Here is a 16,883-nt window from a genome sequence, read left to right on the forward strand (position 1 = left end):
ACTCAACTCTGCCTATTCTTCTTCCTATTTTCCCACCCTAGCAAAGTGCAGGTGCTGTATGGAGGGACGGATTTGTTTGACTATGAAGTGAGGAGGACTTTCAACAATGACATGTTGCTGGCCTTCATCAGCAGTAGCTGCATAGCTGTCCTGGTTTATGTCCTTACCTCCTGCTCAGGTAGGTTCAGTGCATCCCTTCAGTGCCCCAGCAGGGCAGGTGGGAGGTGTCTGTTCTCCCTGGGGGTGACCATCACTGTTTTCTTTTCCATCTTGCTTTCCTCCTGCAGTGTTTCTGTCATTCTTTGGCATCGCCAGTATCGGGCTGAGCTGTTTGGTGGCTCTGTTCCTGTACCACGTCGTTTTTGGGATCCAGTACTTGGGCATACTCAATGGTGTGGCTGCCTTTGTCATTGTGGGGATTGGTAAGCATGTTCTTGTTCAAACCTACATGCACTTCTTTGCCATAACTCCTGCATGCAGGAGAGAGGGAGGTGATGGAGACAAATGCAGATCAAATTTTCAAGCCCATTGCCTCCATTATTTGTAAGTGGGGGATCTTCAGATCACAAGGGGAAATGAGAATCTCATCACGTATCTCTATAGCATGTGCAAAGTACCAAACTCTCCCTCCTTTCTTTTCCCTAGGGGTTGATGATGTCTTTGTGTTCATCAACACCTACCGCCAAGCCACCCACCTCAAAGACCTGCGGCTACGCATGATCCACACGATCCAGACAGCGGGGAAGGCCACCTTCTTCACTTCCCTGACCACAGCCGCAGCTTATGCTGCCAACATCTTCTCTCAGGTACCCTGCAGTTGTGGGACTGGGGGCTTTCTGTTCTGTCAGAGGCTCTAAAAGAGAAGGGAGCTGCCAGCCTCTGACTCAGCTCTATACCAAGTCTGCTGACTGTGATTAAGATCAGCATGAGCTATTTTCAGGTTCCTCCAGATATCTTTTTGTCTCTCTGCATCTCCCTCTTTTGATTCCAATCCCACGTTTTCTTTCATGTAGATCCCAGCTGTGCATGACTTTGGACTCTTCATGTCGCTGATCGTGTCCTGCTGCTGGGTGGCTGTGCTCTTCACCATGCCAGCTGCTCTCGGAATATGGACTCTTTATGTGTCCCCACTAGAGAGCTCCTGCCAAACCAGGTGAGCTGTGGACACCCAAGCCCAGCACAGCAAACAGATCAGAGTTGCTCCTGCCTGTGAGCACAAGCAGTGCATGCAGATTCCTGTTTGGAAGTCAGCGCATTTTCCTTCCCTTGCTCTTTAGCAGTGCAGATGACCTGGCCTGATTTAATTCATTAGCAAGGAGATGAACTGCTGAAACTTCTGTCACTCAGTGCCCAGCGTGTGTGGCTCAGCTCTGTTTATTCCAGACTGCTGCTGCTTTGCCATAGCAGCCCAGCCCCTGACCTCTCAGCACTTAGCAATGGAAATAGAACGCAGCGCTGCCTCTTGTTGCCGTTCCAAGTAATTGGAGCAGGCTGCTGCTGTTTTCCTTCACTCTAAAGGAGACCAGTGGTAACTGTTTGCTGAGTACCTGAATCAAAGCTCATGGCTTTGTGTCCTTTCCTGCCCCAACCCAGTTGCAGTCAGAAGTGCACCAAGAAGAGCGCTTTGCACCTGGCTGAAGATCTCTTCATTGCCTCCGAAGGCACCTCTGGAGCAGGGCAAGAGACATTGCCCTACCTTGATGATGACATCCCACTGCTCAGCGTGGAGGAGGAGCCTGGTATGTGCCTGTTGTGTAGTGCCTTCATGGTGACCACACTGACCTTTTTGTCCTGGAGCTTTTCAGGGCTGTTCATCAGTTTCCTTACTTTTAAGCAGGATGTAATGCTGTCACAGAAGGTTGTAGGGGTCTGCACTCTCTTGTGTGCTCTGCAAGCTGCCTTGAGATGTGCAGGAGCTGTGGATGCATGGCTTGCTCACTGGGTTCCTTGCCCTCTTGGGTCTAACATGAATTGAATTTGCTGTTTGGAATCACTAATTACCAATTGGATGTAGCTGTGAAACATCTAATCCGTAGCACCAGGATGGCTCACCTTAGTAAAGGATATTTCCCCCTCTTCCCTACTGCCCAGAGCATTGGATTTGAGAAGCATGCAGAGAATGCTATTCTCCAGCATCACCTCCCCAGAGCACCTTCTCCCTATGGCAAGGAAAGGGCAATGATTTGCTGGAGATAACACAGGTGACTGAAAAAAGAGTGCCTAGAAATGCCCTATCACTTGTTAGCAGGAGATGTTCCTTGTAGCTCTGATTGAAGATACAGACGCTTACAGGATCATGCTCTCTTAAAACTTGTTAGGATCTCTTCCTTTGAAAACCCATGATGGAAGTGGTGTGGGCAGTGGGTAGTTTTCTCACCTAGCAGCAAGCTGGAGGTGGAGGCACATGTATCTGTGGCTGAGCACCCATCAGTCCCGTTATCAGTGCACAGACCCTCTCCCTGTAGATCCGTAGACAACTGTGCTTTGGCTCTGCATTGCAAGAGTGTCTTCTTAGTATGCCAGGGACACATGCAATGGTAATGTATGGAAATCTCTCCTTCCCTTCTGAGCAAACAGCAGAATGCTTCTCTCTGAGGGCCCCCAGGCATCAGGTTATTCACTGAGTAACAAAGCTGCTTGTTCCGGTTGGTGACCAGGGATGGTTTGTGTGTCAGCTGTGCAGCACAGCAGGTAGTCCTTGACCCCCCCCTTATAGCAAATGAGTGTTTCTCATCTGTAGGGAAGGGGCAGTTCCCCAGGCATCCCTGAGCAGGAGCCCAGCTGCAGTCAGGGAGAGGTGAGCTGTGTGTGATCAGCTCCAAAACATACTCAGTGGAATAGAGGGGCAAACTCTGCTTGGCCCAAGAATCACACAGTGTCCCTGTAGCCATATGCACAGTGTTAGTGGGGATCTGGCAGAGGAAAAGCAGCCTGAAGCATGGCTTTGGACTGAGCTGTGCATTTAGTAGTGTAGCTGGCACATGGCAATGACTTGCCAAAGATGTTTCTAATGACATCCTGGGCAAGTCACTGCCTGTGTCTCATCCCATCACCTTAGCGCCGAGTCGTACAACACATCACAGAAAGAGATTTTGTGAAAGCGAGCAGGAAACGATGAGAAATACTCATGACACTGACACACACCTTTGATTTCTCTCCCTTTCTAGTGTCTCTGGAAATGGGAGATGTTCCCTTGGTATCTGTGATGCCAGAAAATCTGCAGCTGCCTGTGGAGAAGAGTAACCGAGGTCATCTGATAGCTCATCTGCAAGAGCTTCTGGAGCACTGGGTGCTGTGGTCTGCAGTGAAGAGCAGATGGGTGATTGTGGGTAAGGAAGAAAGGGGGTTATTCCATCCTCCTGGGTTTTTTGACAGCATCACAGGCAATATCCAAGCTGTGATTATTAGTGATGAGATTTAAAAAGAAGGCATAATGGATGGTTTCTAACAGTTGATAAGTGTCACCAGAACAGATAGTCCCTAAGGGAACTTGATGAGGAACTTGGAGGCTTCTCCATCCCTCTCCTTACACTCAGATCTGAAATGGCAGGTCCTCATGGGGTTATCCAAGCACAGGGCTCAATACAGGAAATCCCAGCAGCCATTGTCAGCAGTGCTGTTCTTTCTCCTCCTTCCTCCATGTCCCTGCTAACTATATCATAAGAGGAAGATTTGTGCAGGGTCTCCCGTGCATTATCTGGGCTTTTCTTTGCAGGGCTCTTTCTCCTTGTTTTGCTCCTGTCCATATTCTTTGCCAGCCGCCTCCGCCCAGCTAGCCGTGCTCCAGTCCTATTCCGTCCAGACACCAACATCCAGGTGCTGCTAGACCTGAAATACAACCTGAGTGCTGAAGGCATCTCCTGCATTACCTGCTCAGGTGAGAGTGCTGCTCTTCAGGCCTCAGGCCCTAGGCAGGGGGATCTGGAACATGAAAGTGAGAGCTATGTATTTCATGGCTCATTGGATACTGAATGGATCCTACTGAAGGGAGGTGTGTAGTCTGAGTGGGATGGTGGTGTTGCCTGTAGGAGTTGAGTATTTTGAAAAGCTGCTTTAGCCAAGAACTGCCTGAGTTTTTCTGTTAGAGCAAATAACAGCGAGGTCTAGCAAAACCAACTACTGCTCACAAGGGACTATGCCAGTGACCAGTCTTTGGTGTGTGGCTCTGTGCTCCCTGCTTGGGATTTGATATTCAGTAGTGGAGTATCTGAAGTGTTACCTACTCAAGTGTATAGCATGCACAGTGATCATAGAATCATTAAGGTCAGAAAAAGACCACTAAGATCATCTAGCCCAACCATCAACCCATTGCCACCGTGCCTACCATAGTAGGTATCTTGCTCTGTTATTCACTGTTTCCTCCTTGAGTAACCTTGTGGGACAGGTTTGTTTCAGGAAAAGCCCCACAGTTTGCAGAACAACTTCCGAACATCCTTAGAAAAAAAGAAGAGAGGCTCTGGATCACCCTGGGGAAGCAAAGGGAGCATAAGTGATACAGGGCAGCAAGGTAAGCAGGGCATGAGGACAGGTTTTTTTTGCCACATTTGTTTTTAAAACAGAAAAGAAATCACACAACCTCTGAATAACTGATATGGAATAATTTTCTTTTGACACATCCCTGCTGAGCCTTGGCTTGGTGCTGGATGTGCAGGGTATCGTTACCCCTTCCCCTGAATACCTACTGTTCTTCAGTACAGGGTCCAACAAACCACATGGCAGTGCAGTCTAGTGACAAATCCCTGTGGTCTGCCTAGTGTGAGCACAGGGCTGGGAGCTCAGACCTTTCGCATCCCTGTCCTGTGTCACAGCCTTGTTGGCAGGCCATGAAGGGAGTAAATTTGGCTTGCTCTGCAGGGGATTTTGAGGATAAAAGAGTTATTGGGCCAGGTCCTGAGCTGACACGAATCAATAAGCCATCAGGAATTACTGCAGCTCAGGATATATTTGTGAAAGCCTTTGAAAGGTGTGCTGTGCTGCTATAGGAGGCAGAGGCTGTGTCTGCTGCCCCAGAGGAGACAACAGACAGAAGAAAACCTCTTCCACTACTGCCCACGTCTGTAAGATTTGCTGAATGAGCAGAACCACAAGCCCTCATGCCCTCCCTTTGTTTTGTGCAGATCTGCAAGGGACTGTGTATATCTCCAAGTCCAGAAGCAAGGGAAGGCCAGCCATCTACAGATTCTCTCTCAATGCCAGTATCCCTGCCCCCTGGCAGATGGTGTCACCGGGAGATGGAGAGGTGCCTTCATTCCAGGTGAGTCATTCCAGGGATGGTGGACCCCTCTATCAAGAGTGCAGCACTCAGCAGGTGAGCACAAGAGCCTCCTGTCACTCCACAGGGCCCTGGGTAGCTCAGGGTGAAGGGCACTGCAGTAAGGGATCTAGCATTAAAGGCATTGCTAGAGGTGATGCCTTGCACTGCCCCAGGATTGGTTTGTTGCAGTTGTATTGTGACTGTCAACAATGAGAGCAGAAGTGTGGGTGTCTGTGGGGATCAGATGATTCCTGCCATCATCAGCTGAGCATAATTCAGTAGAAACTGCAACTGAGACAGCTGCATTCCCACTGCCTCCTCCTGTCCGTGCACAGACAGCTGGTGAGCAGGCAACACTGCTTGTGCACGTGTTGGGCACGGACACCCCCAGCAGAACTCTCATTTCTCCCTCATCCTGAACAGAGCAACCACCATCCCACTTGGGCACAAAGAATGGGGTTGGCAAGGGGTCCCATCACACGCACCCTGGGAAGGAGGCAGGTTAAGGACTGGCTGGGTTTGTTCCTACAGTGCTCGTTCTGTATGGTTGTGCCAGTGCCCTGGGAGGAGGGGGAGTGTGTGATGCTAACATGTGACAGGCTGCAACCTTGTGGAGTTAAGTGTCTGTTTTCATTAATCCATTGCTTAGGTGTATAGAGTGCCTTTCGGTAACTTCACCAGGAAGCTGACAGCTTGTGTGTCCACAGTAGGGCTGCTTAAGCAGACGAGCCCCAGGAAGTGGATGATGACTACCTTGTCCTGTGATAGCAAGAGAGGCTGGAAGTTCGACTTCAGTTTCTACGTGGCCGCCAAGGAGCAGCAGCGAACAAGGTAACCCTCCAAAGCACACTAATGGCCAGGCAGCAAACACAGTGCACCTGGATGGCTAAAACACGATGCCTCACGTCCAGTGCCAGTCCTGCTCTCAGCTGGAGACATCCCTGGCCTTAGGCCTCTTTGCCAAGTTATTTTGCAGACCCACAACACCACTAACACTGGTCACAGGCCAGATGCAGGATTGTCACTGTGGGCCTCATTGCATGTCAAAAAGAAATTGATATGATTTTTGTCTTGGACATACCCAGCTGAAGACTTGGGCTGAGCAGGCAGCACACAGTACACAATGGCTATGGATCTGAGCCTAAAACTGTGCTGCTTTTCCTTCCCTCTCTCCTTGAGAATGTCTGTTTCCATGTAGCGCTGTGGAGACATCATCCATACTACCTGTGCCCTACCATAACAAACTGTCTTTCCTGCACAGGAAGCTGTATTTTGCCCAATCACACAAGCCTCCTTACCATGGCCGAGTGTGTGTGGCACCTCCTGGTTGTCTTCTCAGCTCCAGCCCAGATGGACCCACTAAAGGCATCCTTTATGTTCCCAGTGAGAAAGGTGAGCTGGTGAGGTCCTGCTATGCCTTGTTGCTGGCGATGTTAAAGAGTCAGCCGGGTTTTTGCCTTCAGGTGTAACCTTCCTTTCTTTTATGTTTAATAGCAGCACCCAAAGCAAGGCTCTCAGCGACTTCTGGATTTAATCCTTGCATGAACATGGGCTGTGGGAAGCCAGCAGTGAGACCACTGGTGGACACAGGAGCCATGGTGTTCGTTGTCTTTGGCATCCGAGGGGTGAATCGTACCAAGCACTCTGACAACCACGTCATTGGAGACATGGTACATGAATGCTGAACGGCCAGCCTGGGGCTGATGAGAAGGACAGGTCTCCCTGGATGGTATTGAGTTATTCCCTGCAGCCCAGGTAGCATAGTCCAGCATTCTGGACAGATGGAGGTGGCAACACTGTGATGAGCCAGAAGCACACTCTGTACAGAACATTCCCAAATAATGGGGATGGAGAAGAAGCCCTATCCTGAAAATTGCTTTAGACTTGTCAGAAAATCCCTTTCTGAGTGCAGTACCTAACCTTCTCATTTTGAGTCTAAATCTGGCTTGCCTGAGGATTTTAGAAGCAAACCCATCTTGAACTCAGTATGGAAATGTCACTGCAGACTCAAGATCCAGGCAACTGATATTTTTCTGTAATTGTTTATTTTGTTATAAGATTGTAACATGGAAAAAATACATACCACTCTAGAGAAGGTTTCCTAAAAGTGACATTTTCAGGACCAGTTTATCCCCCAGGTCTGGTACTTTGAAATACTCCCAGCCTTTCCCCAGCAGAATTATGCTCAGCTACGGCTCTTGCAGATGCATTTCAACCTTCTGATTTGAGGGTGCTCTGCAGAACCTGTCCTTTCCTCTGGTGGGAACAGCATGACACACAAGCAGTGGGGTGGGCAGAAAGCTGGAATTGAGTTCTCCTTAGTTGGACCATAATGGTTTTGGGCATGACCTGGTAGCCGTGTACTCATCAGTACTTCTGTCACGCTGTCTGATTTTGATTCTTAATGTAGTTTCTTCTTGGCTTGTCTGGTGAGGCAAAGATGTGAGGTTTACTTACTGTAGAACCCATGGTCTGAATAAGCAGATCTCAAGCTCTGTGCCCAGAAGATGATCAAGTTCTGCTTTCTTGTGCCAGCTGCTGTGTGTATGTCTCATGTGTGGTGCTCTCGTTGTTGTGTCTCCTTGTGAAAGGGCAGCGTTATCTACGATGACAGCTTCGACCTCTTCAAAGAGATTGGCAACCTGTGCCGCCTCTGCAAAGCCATCGCCAGCAACACCGAGCTGGTGAAGCCAGGAGGGGCTCAGTGCCTGCCCTCGGGTATGTAGGATCCTTGGGGAGACCCTGGGTCCCTGGGTGGAGCCTGCTTTACACCTTCCAGTCTGAGCATAGATGCTAAGGGCTTCTCAGGTCCCAGCTTGATGAAGGAAGCAAACATACCAGTCAGTGACAAATGCAGGCAGTGCGGAGAGGAGAGGTGTTTTTCAGCAGTTAGCTCTCTGAGTTGGCTGCAGCACAGCTCTGTCTGTCTCCACTTGGCCCAGCACTTCCCATGAGCCACTCACCCTGTGCTTCCATTTGTTGTGCCAACTTCAAGGATGAGAAATACGCAGCAAGTAGGACAGCAGCATCAGATGCCTCTTCTGCATCTCTGTTAGCTTGAGTTGTGGTCATGTCCTGTTCAGTGCTGACAGCGCTGACTGTGTCTTCTCAAGCTGAGAATTTAGATCCTGAGACCTCTAGTGCTTTTACAAGTCAGAGTTGCAAGGTGAAACAGCTGCTGATAAATGCAGCCTCCAGCCTCCTTGTTTTCTTCCCCTTTGATCCCATGTGCTCCCTTTCCCTGTCCTGTCCTCCACTCCTTGCTCTTTCTTTCTCTCCAGGTTATAGCATCTCCTCCTTTCTGCAGATGTTGCACCCTGAGTGCAAGAACATCCCTGAGCCGAACCTGCTGCCTGGCCAGCTCTCTCATGGGGCAGTGGGAGTGAAGGATGGGAAGGTGCAGTGGATCTCCATGGCATTTGAATCGGTGAGCATCACCATCTATCCTTGGGATACCTTCTCATGACTTCTAGGGGCTTCGCTCTATTCTTTCTGCACTGCAGCCATAAATTAGTGCTTGATATTGTTTGTGCCTGGTTGCACAGATGCCGGCACTCACATCTTGCTAAGAAATAGCTGTTTATGCCACGCTTTGCACTTAATGTGAGTTCAGGCAGAGAGCTGGTGGCCTTTTGCCCCTGTAAGTTTTGCCTGCAACTCCAGCTGCTTATTCTGACTTTACCCTTGCATACACTGCATCAGACAACAGGACACAAGTGTAACATGTTCATCTTCTTACAGACAACCTACAAAGGGAAATCCTCCTTCCAGACATACGCTGATTATCTGAAATGGGAGACATTCCTGCAGCAGCAACTCCAGCTCTTCCCTGAGGGTTCTGCTCTCCGTCATGGTTTCCAGACCTGTGAGCACTGGAAGCAGATCTTCATGGAGATTATAGGCAAGTGACTGTCCTGCTTCTCTCCCTGAGGAACCCATGCACTCTGATGTACCTACACAACACCTACTGCTCCATTTTAGGCAGAAGTGTTATATCTTTGGTCCCTGTAGGACTGTGTGCAGTCCTAAAGTCGTCTACTCCAAGCAGCACATATAGTCAAAATCCCTACATAGAGTTTAGGGAAATAGAGAAGGTGAGGGAATTTGCTTTGTTAGCGGGGAGTCCAGGGATGCAGTGCCTTCTCACCCCAGCTCTCAGCGTCCCAGGCTCCAGTTAACTGGCTGTTTCTCTTCCAGGAGTGCAGAGTGCCCTGTATGGTCTCATCCTTTCGCTGGTTATTTGTGTGGCTGCAGTGGCAGTGTTCACCACTCACATCCTCCTCCTGCTGCCAGTCCTGCTCAGCATCTTAGGTAATATTACCAACCTCAGTGTGCCAGGCCTTCCCTTTCTATGGAACCGGTAGGTTGTGGCACTGCTGAGTCTCCATTAGTCCATATGAGTCTCCAATGAGTCCATAATCATTTTGGTTTCCTGGACTCAGTCTTGATATACTCAGGTGAACAGGAGAAACACTCAACAACTGCATAGAAACCTCATTGGGAAAACAGATTTGTGTATCTAATTCCCAGTGTGCTTTATCTACACAATCCCTTCTATTTTGTTTAAATAAGGGGTTTAGCTACACAAATGCCATCCCTGCCTGTTATGTATAATAATGTGATTAAGTCCCACATGCCCTGAATAACAATTGTACTGCTTCCCAAGGATCAGCACCATGGCTGCTGTTTCCAAGCAGTGGGAGATTTTAAAAGCTGAATATTTGAGTGTTTTTGTTAGTATTTGAAGCAAATTTCTAAATAGTTCCCTTTCCCCGGCTGGTGATTCGACGATATTATGGACTAAATGTGTTACTAAACTTCCCGGTTACAAAATCAAATCTATCATTTTAAAGCCACTTTACTCTCCCACACATGACTCACAATCAAACAGCACTCTTGCCTTTAAGAAAACCTTGTGCGTGTGCCCAGGCTGTGAGTAAACTCCAGCAAGCAAAACATAGGGCCCTCTTCCATCTAGTGCACATATGCACGCTTGCTTGTTGGATTCATTAGTCTGGTTGGCTTCAGCCTGTCATGTTGTCTGATATCTCAGTTAGGTGCTTTGCTCTGCCCAGCAGGTCTGAGTTCATTACTGGATAGCTGGAAGGTAAGGGAAGCATTTGCTTTAGTGGGCAGGAGGGAGGATACACAGCATTCTGTTTAGCTGGTGTGCAGAGCTCAGGGGCATGATCTCAAAATCCCCATTAAACGACCTGTTAGGGGGTCAGGGCAGCACTCCCTGAGTCCTCTAAACTTGCTTAACATGAGCTTCTTCACGCAGGGGTGGTCTGCCTGGTGGTGACCATCATGTACTGGTCTGGCTGGGAAATGGGGGCTGTGGAAGCCATTTCTCTGTCTATCCTCGTTGGCTCTTCTGTCGATTACTGCGTGCACTTGGTGGAGGGCTACCTGCTGGCAGGGGAAAACCTGCCGCTGCACCATGCAGAGGTGAGCTCTTTTCCTCCTAAAGCTTTGCACACACTCCCCTTGTGCCCTTTGTACCACTCAATGCAATGCAGGATATAAGGTTTGCAGAGCAAAAGGGAATGTCTCCTGCCATCCTCACAGCACACCTGGGCAGCTGGTGTACATGGAGTCAATAAACCCAGCTGAGCATCCAGCCCATGCTCTTGTCTCTCTGTGTCCAAAGCAATGCTTTTTCCAGCCCTAGTGAAGACTGTCCTGCCTACACTCATCCTATAACTTCAGAAAATCCCATTGGCCCCGTTCAGCAAATCACAGGACCCTCTGGCCCTGTTAAAATCTTACCCTCTTTGGGAAGATGGGCACCACGAAAGCTTGGGGATCTGTGTTCCCTGGTGTAGTGTCTGTATGCACTACACCCTCCTGATGTGGCTGAAATAAGGCACTGGTGGGGGCACCGGAATCCAGCACTTAGTCTCAGCTGGATATTCACCTTGTGGTTATTTGCCTGGTGGGCTCATAAACACCAAGAAGCACATTCACACCGTGTCTCTGTCCCAGACCAGGACTCCACAAGCTAAGCCACCCTTTCAGAGCATGAAGCATCTCTGCAGCCCTTTGTGCTCATCCCTGCTCCCCATAACACTGCTGTCCCTTCTACCAGGACCCCACAGCCTGCCGCCAGTGGAGGACGATTGAAGCCATCCGTCATGTAGGCGTAGCAATTGTCTCCAGTGCCGTCACCACCGTGATTGCCACCGTCCCACTTTTCTTCTGCATCATTGCCCCTTTCGCCAAGTTTGGGAAGATCGTGGCCCTCAACACTGGAGTCTCCATCCTATACACTCTGACTGTGAGCACAGCCCTATTGAGCATCATGGGGCCGGGCACCTTCACCCGGAGCAGGACTTCCTGCCTCAAGGCTGTGGCAGGGGTGCTTCTCACCGGCCTGCTGGGTCTATGCATCTGCCTTGCCCTTCTAAAGGGTGGATTTAAGATCCCTCTCCCTAATGGGACAGCCCTGTAGACCCTATACCAAGAGCCACACGATCTGTCCTCTTATCCCTTTTTTTCTTTCTTTCTTTTTTTTTTAAAGGATATTTTTGGTAAGAAAAAAAAAAGAGGAAAAAAAAAATCCTGTTTTTTCCAGAAGTTTTTCAACTCCAGATGCACTTTATTTTCTAATGGGTTTTGCTCTAAACTTGTATTTATTTTGCAAGTGATGGATGGAAGTGACGGACAGTGAGGGCTGCCCAGGGAATTCCTCAGCCCATGAGTAGGAGGGGAGAAGGTGCCCTTCTCTCCATTTTCTTTCTGCTTTTCTTTGTTTCTGAATGAACAGAGCTTTCTGGAACCACAAAAGGTAAAGAAGTCAGGTAGGCCGTCTGATCCCTTTCAAACTGCTTCCTTTCTGTCCTTCCCATGGCCAGGGTCAGCATTGCAATGATGGCTCTTGAGGTGATGCCCTGTCCCCACACCAGGGCTGTGCATCAATACCTGAGCCTTGCAAACAGCAGTGAGCTGGAGAGGCCTGGGGAATAGCATTGCTCTGCTGTGCCCTGTGCTCAGCACTGCACAGGGCACGTTTCCCAGCTAGCTCTTATTGGGGTGGTTGTGAGATTAAAACAAGAGATTTGGGGGCAGCACCACTCGCTGGGACCTGCTTTCATTGTTAGTTGGGAATGCCACGACATTCGGCTCTCCCTTTCTTTCATAAAGGACACTGGACCTCTCACTGGGATCTCTTATGTCTATGAACAGTCACCATAACACAATTGGTGTCGCCAGGGCCCCAACCTCCTCTCCTTCTTGCCAAGGTAGCAGTGGTGTCCAGTCCCATCTCCTGCTCTGTTTGTGACTTCATCAATCTACCTCTGCTCTTGCATGGCAGAGAGAGAACTGATGGCCTTCACCTCTGTCCAAAGATTTTTGCTCCTGGACCAGGCATCCAGCTTTTAGCCTAAGGATGATCTAACCCCTGTGGCCAGGTAGAGCCCATAGCATGCATGGATAAACAGTGGGGCATTCTCTGTGGCAGCTCAGAGACGCTGCTGCGCAGACATGAAGGCAACAGAGCTTCAGCCTGAGGCTGCTGCCTGCTCAAAGCAGATGGTTTATATTAAAGTAAAATGAAATTGCAAACTGGTGCCATTAACAAGTACATTTTAAGCACCACTGATTCCATCATATTCTTAAAATTGAAATAACTAAGTGAGCGCATTGATATGCAGCACATCTGGTCCTTGGCAGAAGGGGAGGGGTCAGGCCCACTGGGAGATGCATTAAACATTATTTACAGGGATGCCAACAGAAAGAGGTGGCCAGAAAGCAGCCCGACTCCTCATTTGTTTGCAGATACCATGTCCCCGGTGGCTTTGCACTCTCTGTCTGGATTGACCTGCTTTTTAATATGGAAATGCCAGGAAGCTGGTCCCTGGTGCCAGCCACGTTCTGGGGACTGTGCTGCTGAGACGGACCAGCAGCTGCTGCTGCTTGGCTCGCTGTATTCCTGGTTTGATCCCTGCCAGTTTCTTACATCTTCATATTGTGCCATTCCTCTGAAACAAAATCAAACATTGGATCCTAAACTGGGTTCCCCAAGGGGAAGAAGGGATTGAGGACAGGGGTCTCCTTGGGCTTTGTTGATGCCAGGAGAAATCTAGAGCACTCCTACTGAAGGACAGTGAGGGTGGTGAAAGTGAGCAAACCAGACCTGATTTCTTCCTTACCATCCCATGGATTCTGTGGGATTAACTGTTCCTTGGCCCCTGTCTCTGCTCTGCCCAGCTCCTACAGGATGAACCCTGGTGAATGAATGGTTCTGGAAAGGATTTTTAACTATCTTAAACCTGTGCTTCTTTGAGAGCTGCTGTGCGGGGCTCAGCCATATTGATCTGCAAGCTCCGCTCTCCCTGATGTCTGTTGTCTGGATTTAATTACTAGTGGTGCCCTGAGCACTTGTAAGTGGCAGCAAGCACAGAGGGCAGCGTGCTGATGACATACAGCCATCTCCATGGGCGCTATGGGGGCAGAGCGTGGGAGCCCTGGTGCTGCTGCCAAGGATGCTCTGACTGGCAGCTTGACCCATATTCACCTATTGCTTCAACCTTCTTGGAGTGATTAAAGCTGATGGTTATTTCCAGGTCACCAGACAAGAGAGGAAGGTGCTGAGTTAAGCCTTGCAGCGTGTCCTTCCTGTGAGCATGGAGAAGCACTGAAAGATCTTTAAGGCATAGATCTGCTTTAATCCTGCAGAACTTAAAGCACATTCGTGCCCCAGGTATCCCACAGTTCTGCTCACTATAAAGAAGCTAATATAAGCCCCTCACTTCCAGGGTGATGCTGGGCCATTCTCAGAAAGCCAAGATTAGTTTCAAAGAGGTGGAAAACCTTTTGTGCCTCTGGGTTCTGATTTAGCAGTGTCTGATCTCAGACAAAAATAACAGCATTCTTAGCACCCAACAGGTTCTGTCCCATTTTCTGGTGCAGGAATAGGGAAGGACTAACTGCCAGTCTTTCTCATCATCCCTGGTTAGCCCAGGTACAGTCAGAGCAGTAGGGCACTCTGGCACAAGCAGAGTCCTTGTTTGCCCAAGGCACTCCATGGCTGGAGTGATTCAGGAAGGAAAAGACTGAGGTAGGTATAGCAGATGATTTGCAAAGGCATAGTGAGGAGATGGTGTCCCTTCAGCAAGAGGCAGAGTTAGGATGGGACTTAATCCAGGTTGTAGTAGAAGAGCCAGGAGACTATCCCAGATTATGCTTTCCAGTGCAAAGAACCACTGGACATTGATAAGCTGAGAGTTTGATGGTCAGAACACTTGGCTTTTAGATCTAGAGTCATAGAATACCCTGCAGAGTGAGAGAGACACAGAAGTGGAGCCCAGCCTCAGTGGAGACAGTAAATCAGTGGCAGATGCACACATCCATCTCCCTGGCATTAGAAAATATTCATAAAATTATAGGGGTAAGAAAATGGATGGGTTTATCCGAGCAAGCATGAAGGTGGGGCTGACAGCCCTGCTGGGAATCAGTGCTCTGAGGTAGATGCTTGTAGCAATAAAAAGCAAAGGCTCACCTGTCTGGCGCTGCTCCAGGAGCAGATGCTTGCCCTTAATTAATTCCTCCCACATCTCTACCCATCTTCTTTCTCTGATGACTCCTCTGTTGCCCAGAGCATCTCTTGGGCCCCCATTGCCTTGCTGTGCAAGGTTCCGCCTTCTTAGTGGTACCTGCTTTTGCTTAAGATGTTCACAGATGCTGAACTAAGTTATGCTGGGGAGAATTTCTTAGGCAGGGGAATCTAAGGTGCTAAAATCCTTCATATAAAGCTGCCAGTTTTGATGTGTTTAAATAGTCAAACGCAGCAGCCCATTGTCATGGAAATATTTCATCCTGGCTTGACTTGGAAGAGAATGTGCTCTTTTCCCATCTCAAAACAATCTTATTGCTGCAATTATAAAAGAAACACACACAGGTTCTCAGTTACAGCACAATGCAATGAAATATTTGTTATCTGCCCACTCCTTTTTTCTTGTCTAAGTTCTGTTTTGAAGGATACCTGCTGAAAAGTGAATGTCTCAGGATGGAGAGCGGGTAGTTTCCTATCAAACAGAGCTGATGCTGTCCTGACAAGAAGCCCTCAGCAGTCACAGAAGGGCATCTGCTGCTCCTTGCCTTTAGAACAGACACTGGTGAGAATAGGACTCACAGCAGCTTTGGAGCAAAGAGGAGCAGAGCTGAGGTGCTTTTCAAAGATCAGTGTCAGAAGAAGAAATAGACCCAGGTCTCCTCACTCCATTCCTTTGCTTTTGTTGCAGTGGCTCTTGTACTGGGCTCACACTGTATACACTCACACTATACAGGCAATGGGGACATGAGGGTTGGCCACCAGTTTCAAAGGCTGCAGATACTGGGAAGGGATCAGTGGTTGTGTTGGGCTGTGATCTCTGTCCCAAGCAAAGCCAGCCTGGATATTATCCCCAAGGAGAAGGATGGCATCCTTACAGAGCTGAATGAGCAATCTGGCTGCAGGGGTCTCCTGAGACCACTGACTTGTCTCTACTGTAACAAACCGGGATGTTGCTTTATGTCACAGAACCTCATTTTGCCTTGTCCTGCACTGAATCTTCTTACCCTCTTGGAAGGTTATAAAAGGCCTGTTTAAACACAAGATACACATAAATGTGTCCCCACTGTCCAGCAGGAAAACTGTGCTGATTGATTTGCAGCCAAGCAGGGCAAGTCTCTTAGTAATCACCAAAATCACTGCTCACCCTGGATAGCATGCAAGCCACAGTTTACGTTATTCTGTTTCAAAGCCCTTTGCTAACTCCTATTGCTCGGCTTCATACCCAGGTCCTGGAGTTGGAAACTCTCAGTGCCTATACATCAGAATGGGGGTGTGGGATGCATCCTCGACTCCATTCCTCCTTGGGGCAGCAGTGGTGGTGATGGGAGGCAGAGCAGCAGGCAGGAAGGTTTGCAGGGAAGAGAGCAAAGAAGATGGATGATGGGGGTAGAGGGGAGCAGACCTTTAGCATCGGTTCTCAGAGTGATGTAGCACAATTCGCAGTGTACCGTATGCGTGTTACTTTTGTAAGTCGTCTCCTACTCTCCCTATTTTCAATGTTCCTTGATTTTTGGAGACTGTTGTAAATAAAAGATTTTGACACTGACTCGTTTGGCTCCCTTGCTATGCACCATATTGCAGATAGGGTAAGACAATGTTCCAGCTCCATGGAGGGCTGGCTCAAGTGAGGTCTTCATCCAGGTTCATCTGGGGCTCTTTTACTCCTCTAATGCATACAGGTGGAGGTGTGTGTGCTTCAGGCTGAAAGGCAGCAGCTGGTAAACCGCACCATGCGCAATTGCTCCCAATGGGATGGGTGAAGCTACAAGTGGTTTAGGCAGGCAGTTGAAGTGGCCTCTGGTTTCCATGTGAAAGACTCTGATTCTGGAATATGTGGTTATGAAGTAACAATAAGGGCTGCTAAGTGGTAAAGAAGGCCTGGGAGGAGGTATAGATACCACTACATCTGTGATTTTGAGTAGCCAAGAGGGGACGTGGTGGTTGTGAGGGTCGCGGTGCCTGTAGTGGCCCTATAGCACATGGGCAGTGAGGTGAGTCACATCCTCTTCCACATCTGTCCAGCAGCCTCAAAGAGCAGAATTAGGTGTGAGGGCATCCCAGCACAGATGGGAT

General features: G+C 48.9%; 1 protein-coding gene across 28 annotated transcripts in view; it reads left to right on the plus strand.

Moving 5' to 3' along the window:
• Window positions 1–16,356, plus strand: part of DISP3 (dispatched RND transporter family member 3) — an 84,043-nt gene extending 67,687 nt beyond the window's left edge. For 3 of the 28 annotated variants that reach the window (XM_032448815.2, XM_015882713.3, XM_015882714.3), the window contains 18 exons: window positions 42–178; window positions 288–422; window positions 646–806; window positions 1,014–1,153; window positions 1,594–1,739; window positions 3,168–3,329; window positions 3,716–3,877; window positions 4,385–4,507; window positions 5,118–5,254; window positions 5,904–6,085; window positions 6,516–6,646; window positions 6,749–6,924; window positions 7,846–7,972; window positions 8,536–8,681; window positions 8,996–9,155; window positions 9,452–9,565; window positions 10,536–10,702; window positions 11,343–16,356. In XM_032448815.2, coding sequence (XP_032304706.2) covers window positions 42–178; window positions 288–422; window positions 646–806; window positions 1,014–1,153; window positions 1,594–1,739; window positions 3,168–3,329; window positions 3,716–3,877; window positions 4,385–4,507; window positions 5,118–5,254; window positions 5,904–6,085; window positions 6,516–6,646; window positions 6,749–6,924; window positions 7,846–7,972; window positions 8,536–8,681; window positions 8,996–9,155; window positions 9,452–9,565; window positions 10,536–10,702; window positions 11,343–11,705 — 2,869 coding nt within the window. In that variant the 3' untranslated portion in view covers window positions 11,706–16,356. Of the gene's footprint in view, window positions 1–41; window positions 179–287; window positions 423–645; window positions 807–1,013; window positions 1,154–1,593; window positions 1,740–3,167; window positions 3,330–3,715; window positions 3,878–4,384; window positions 4,508–5,117; window positions 5,255–5,903; window positions 6,086–6,515; window positions 6,647–6,748; window positions 7,010–7,845; window positions 7,975–8,535; window positions 8,682–8,995; window positions 9,156–9,451; window positions 9,566–10,535; window positions 10,703–11,342 lie in introns of those variants that run through there. The other 25 variants (XR_014932077.1, XR_014932082.1, XR_014932086.1 and 22 more) reach the window with 20 other exon arrangements.
• Window positions 16,357–16,883: the final 527 nt, after the last annotated feature.

Source organism: Coturnix japonica, chromosome 9 (assembly GCF_054131305.1).
Source record: "Coturnix japonica strain WE chromosome 9, WE-NBRP24, whole genome shotgun sequence".
In the NCBI taxonomy this organism is placed as follows: Eukaryota; Metazoa; Chordata; class Aves; order Galliformes; family Phasianidae; genus Coturnix; species Coturnix japonica.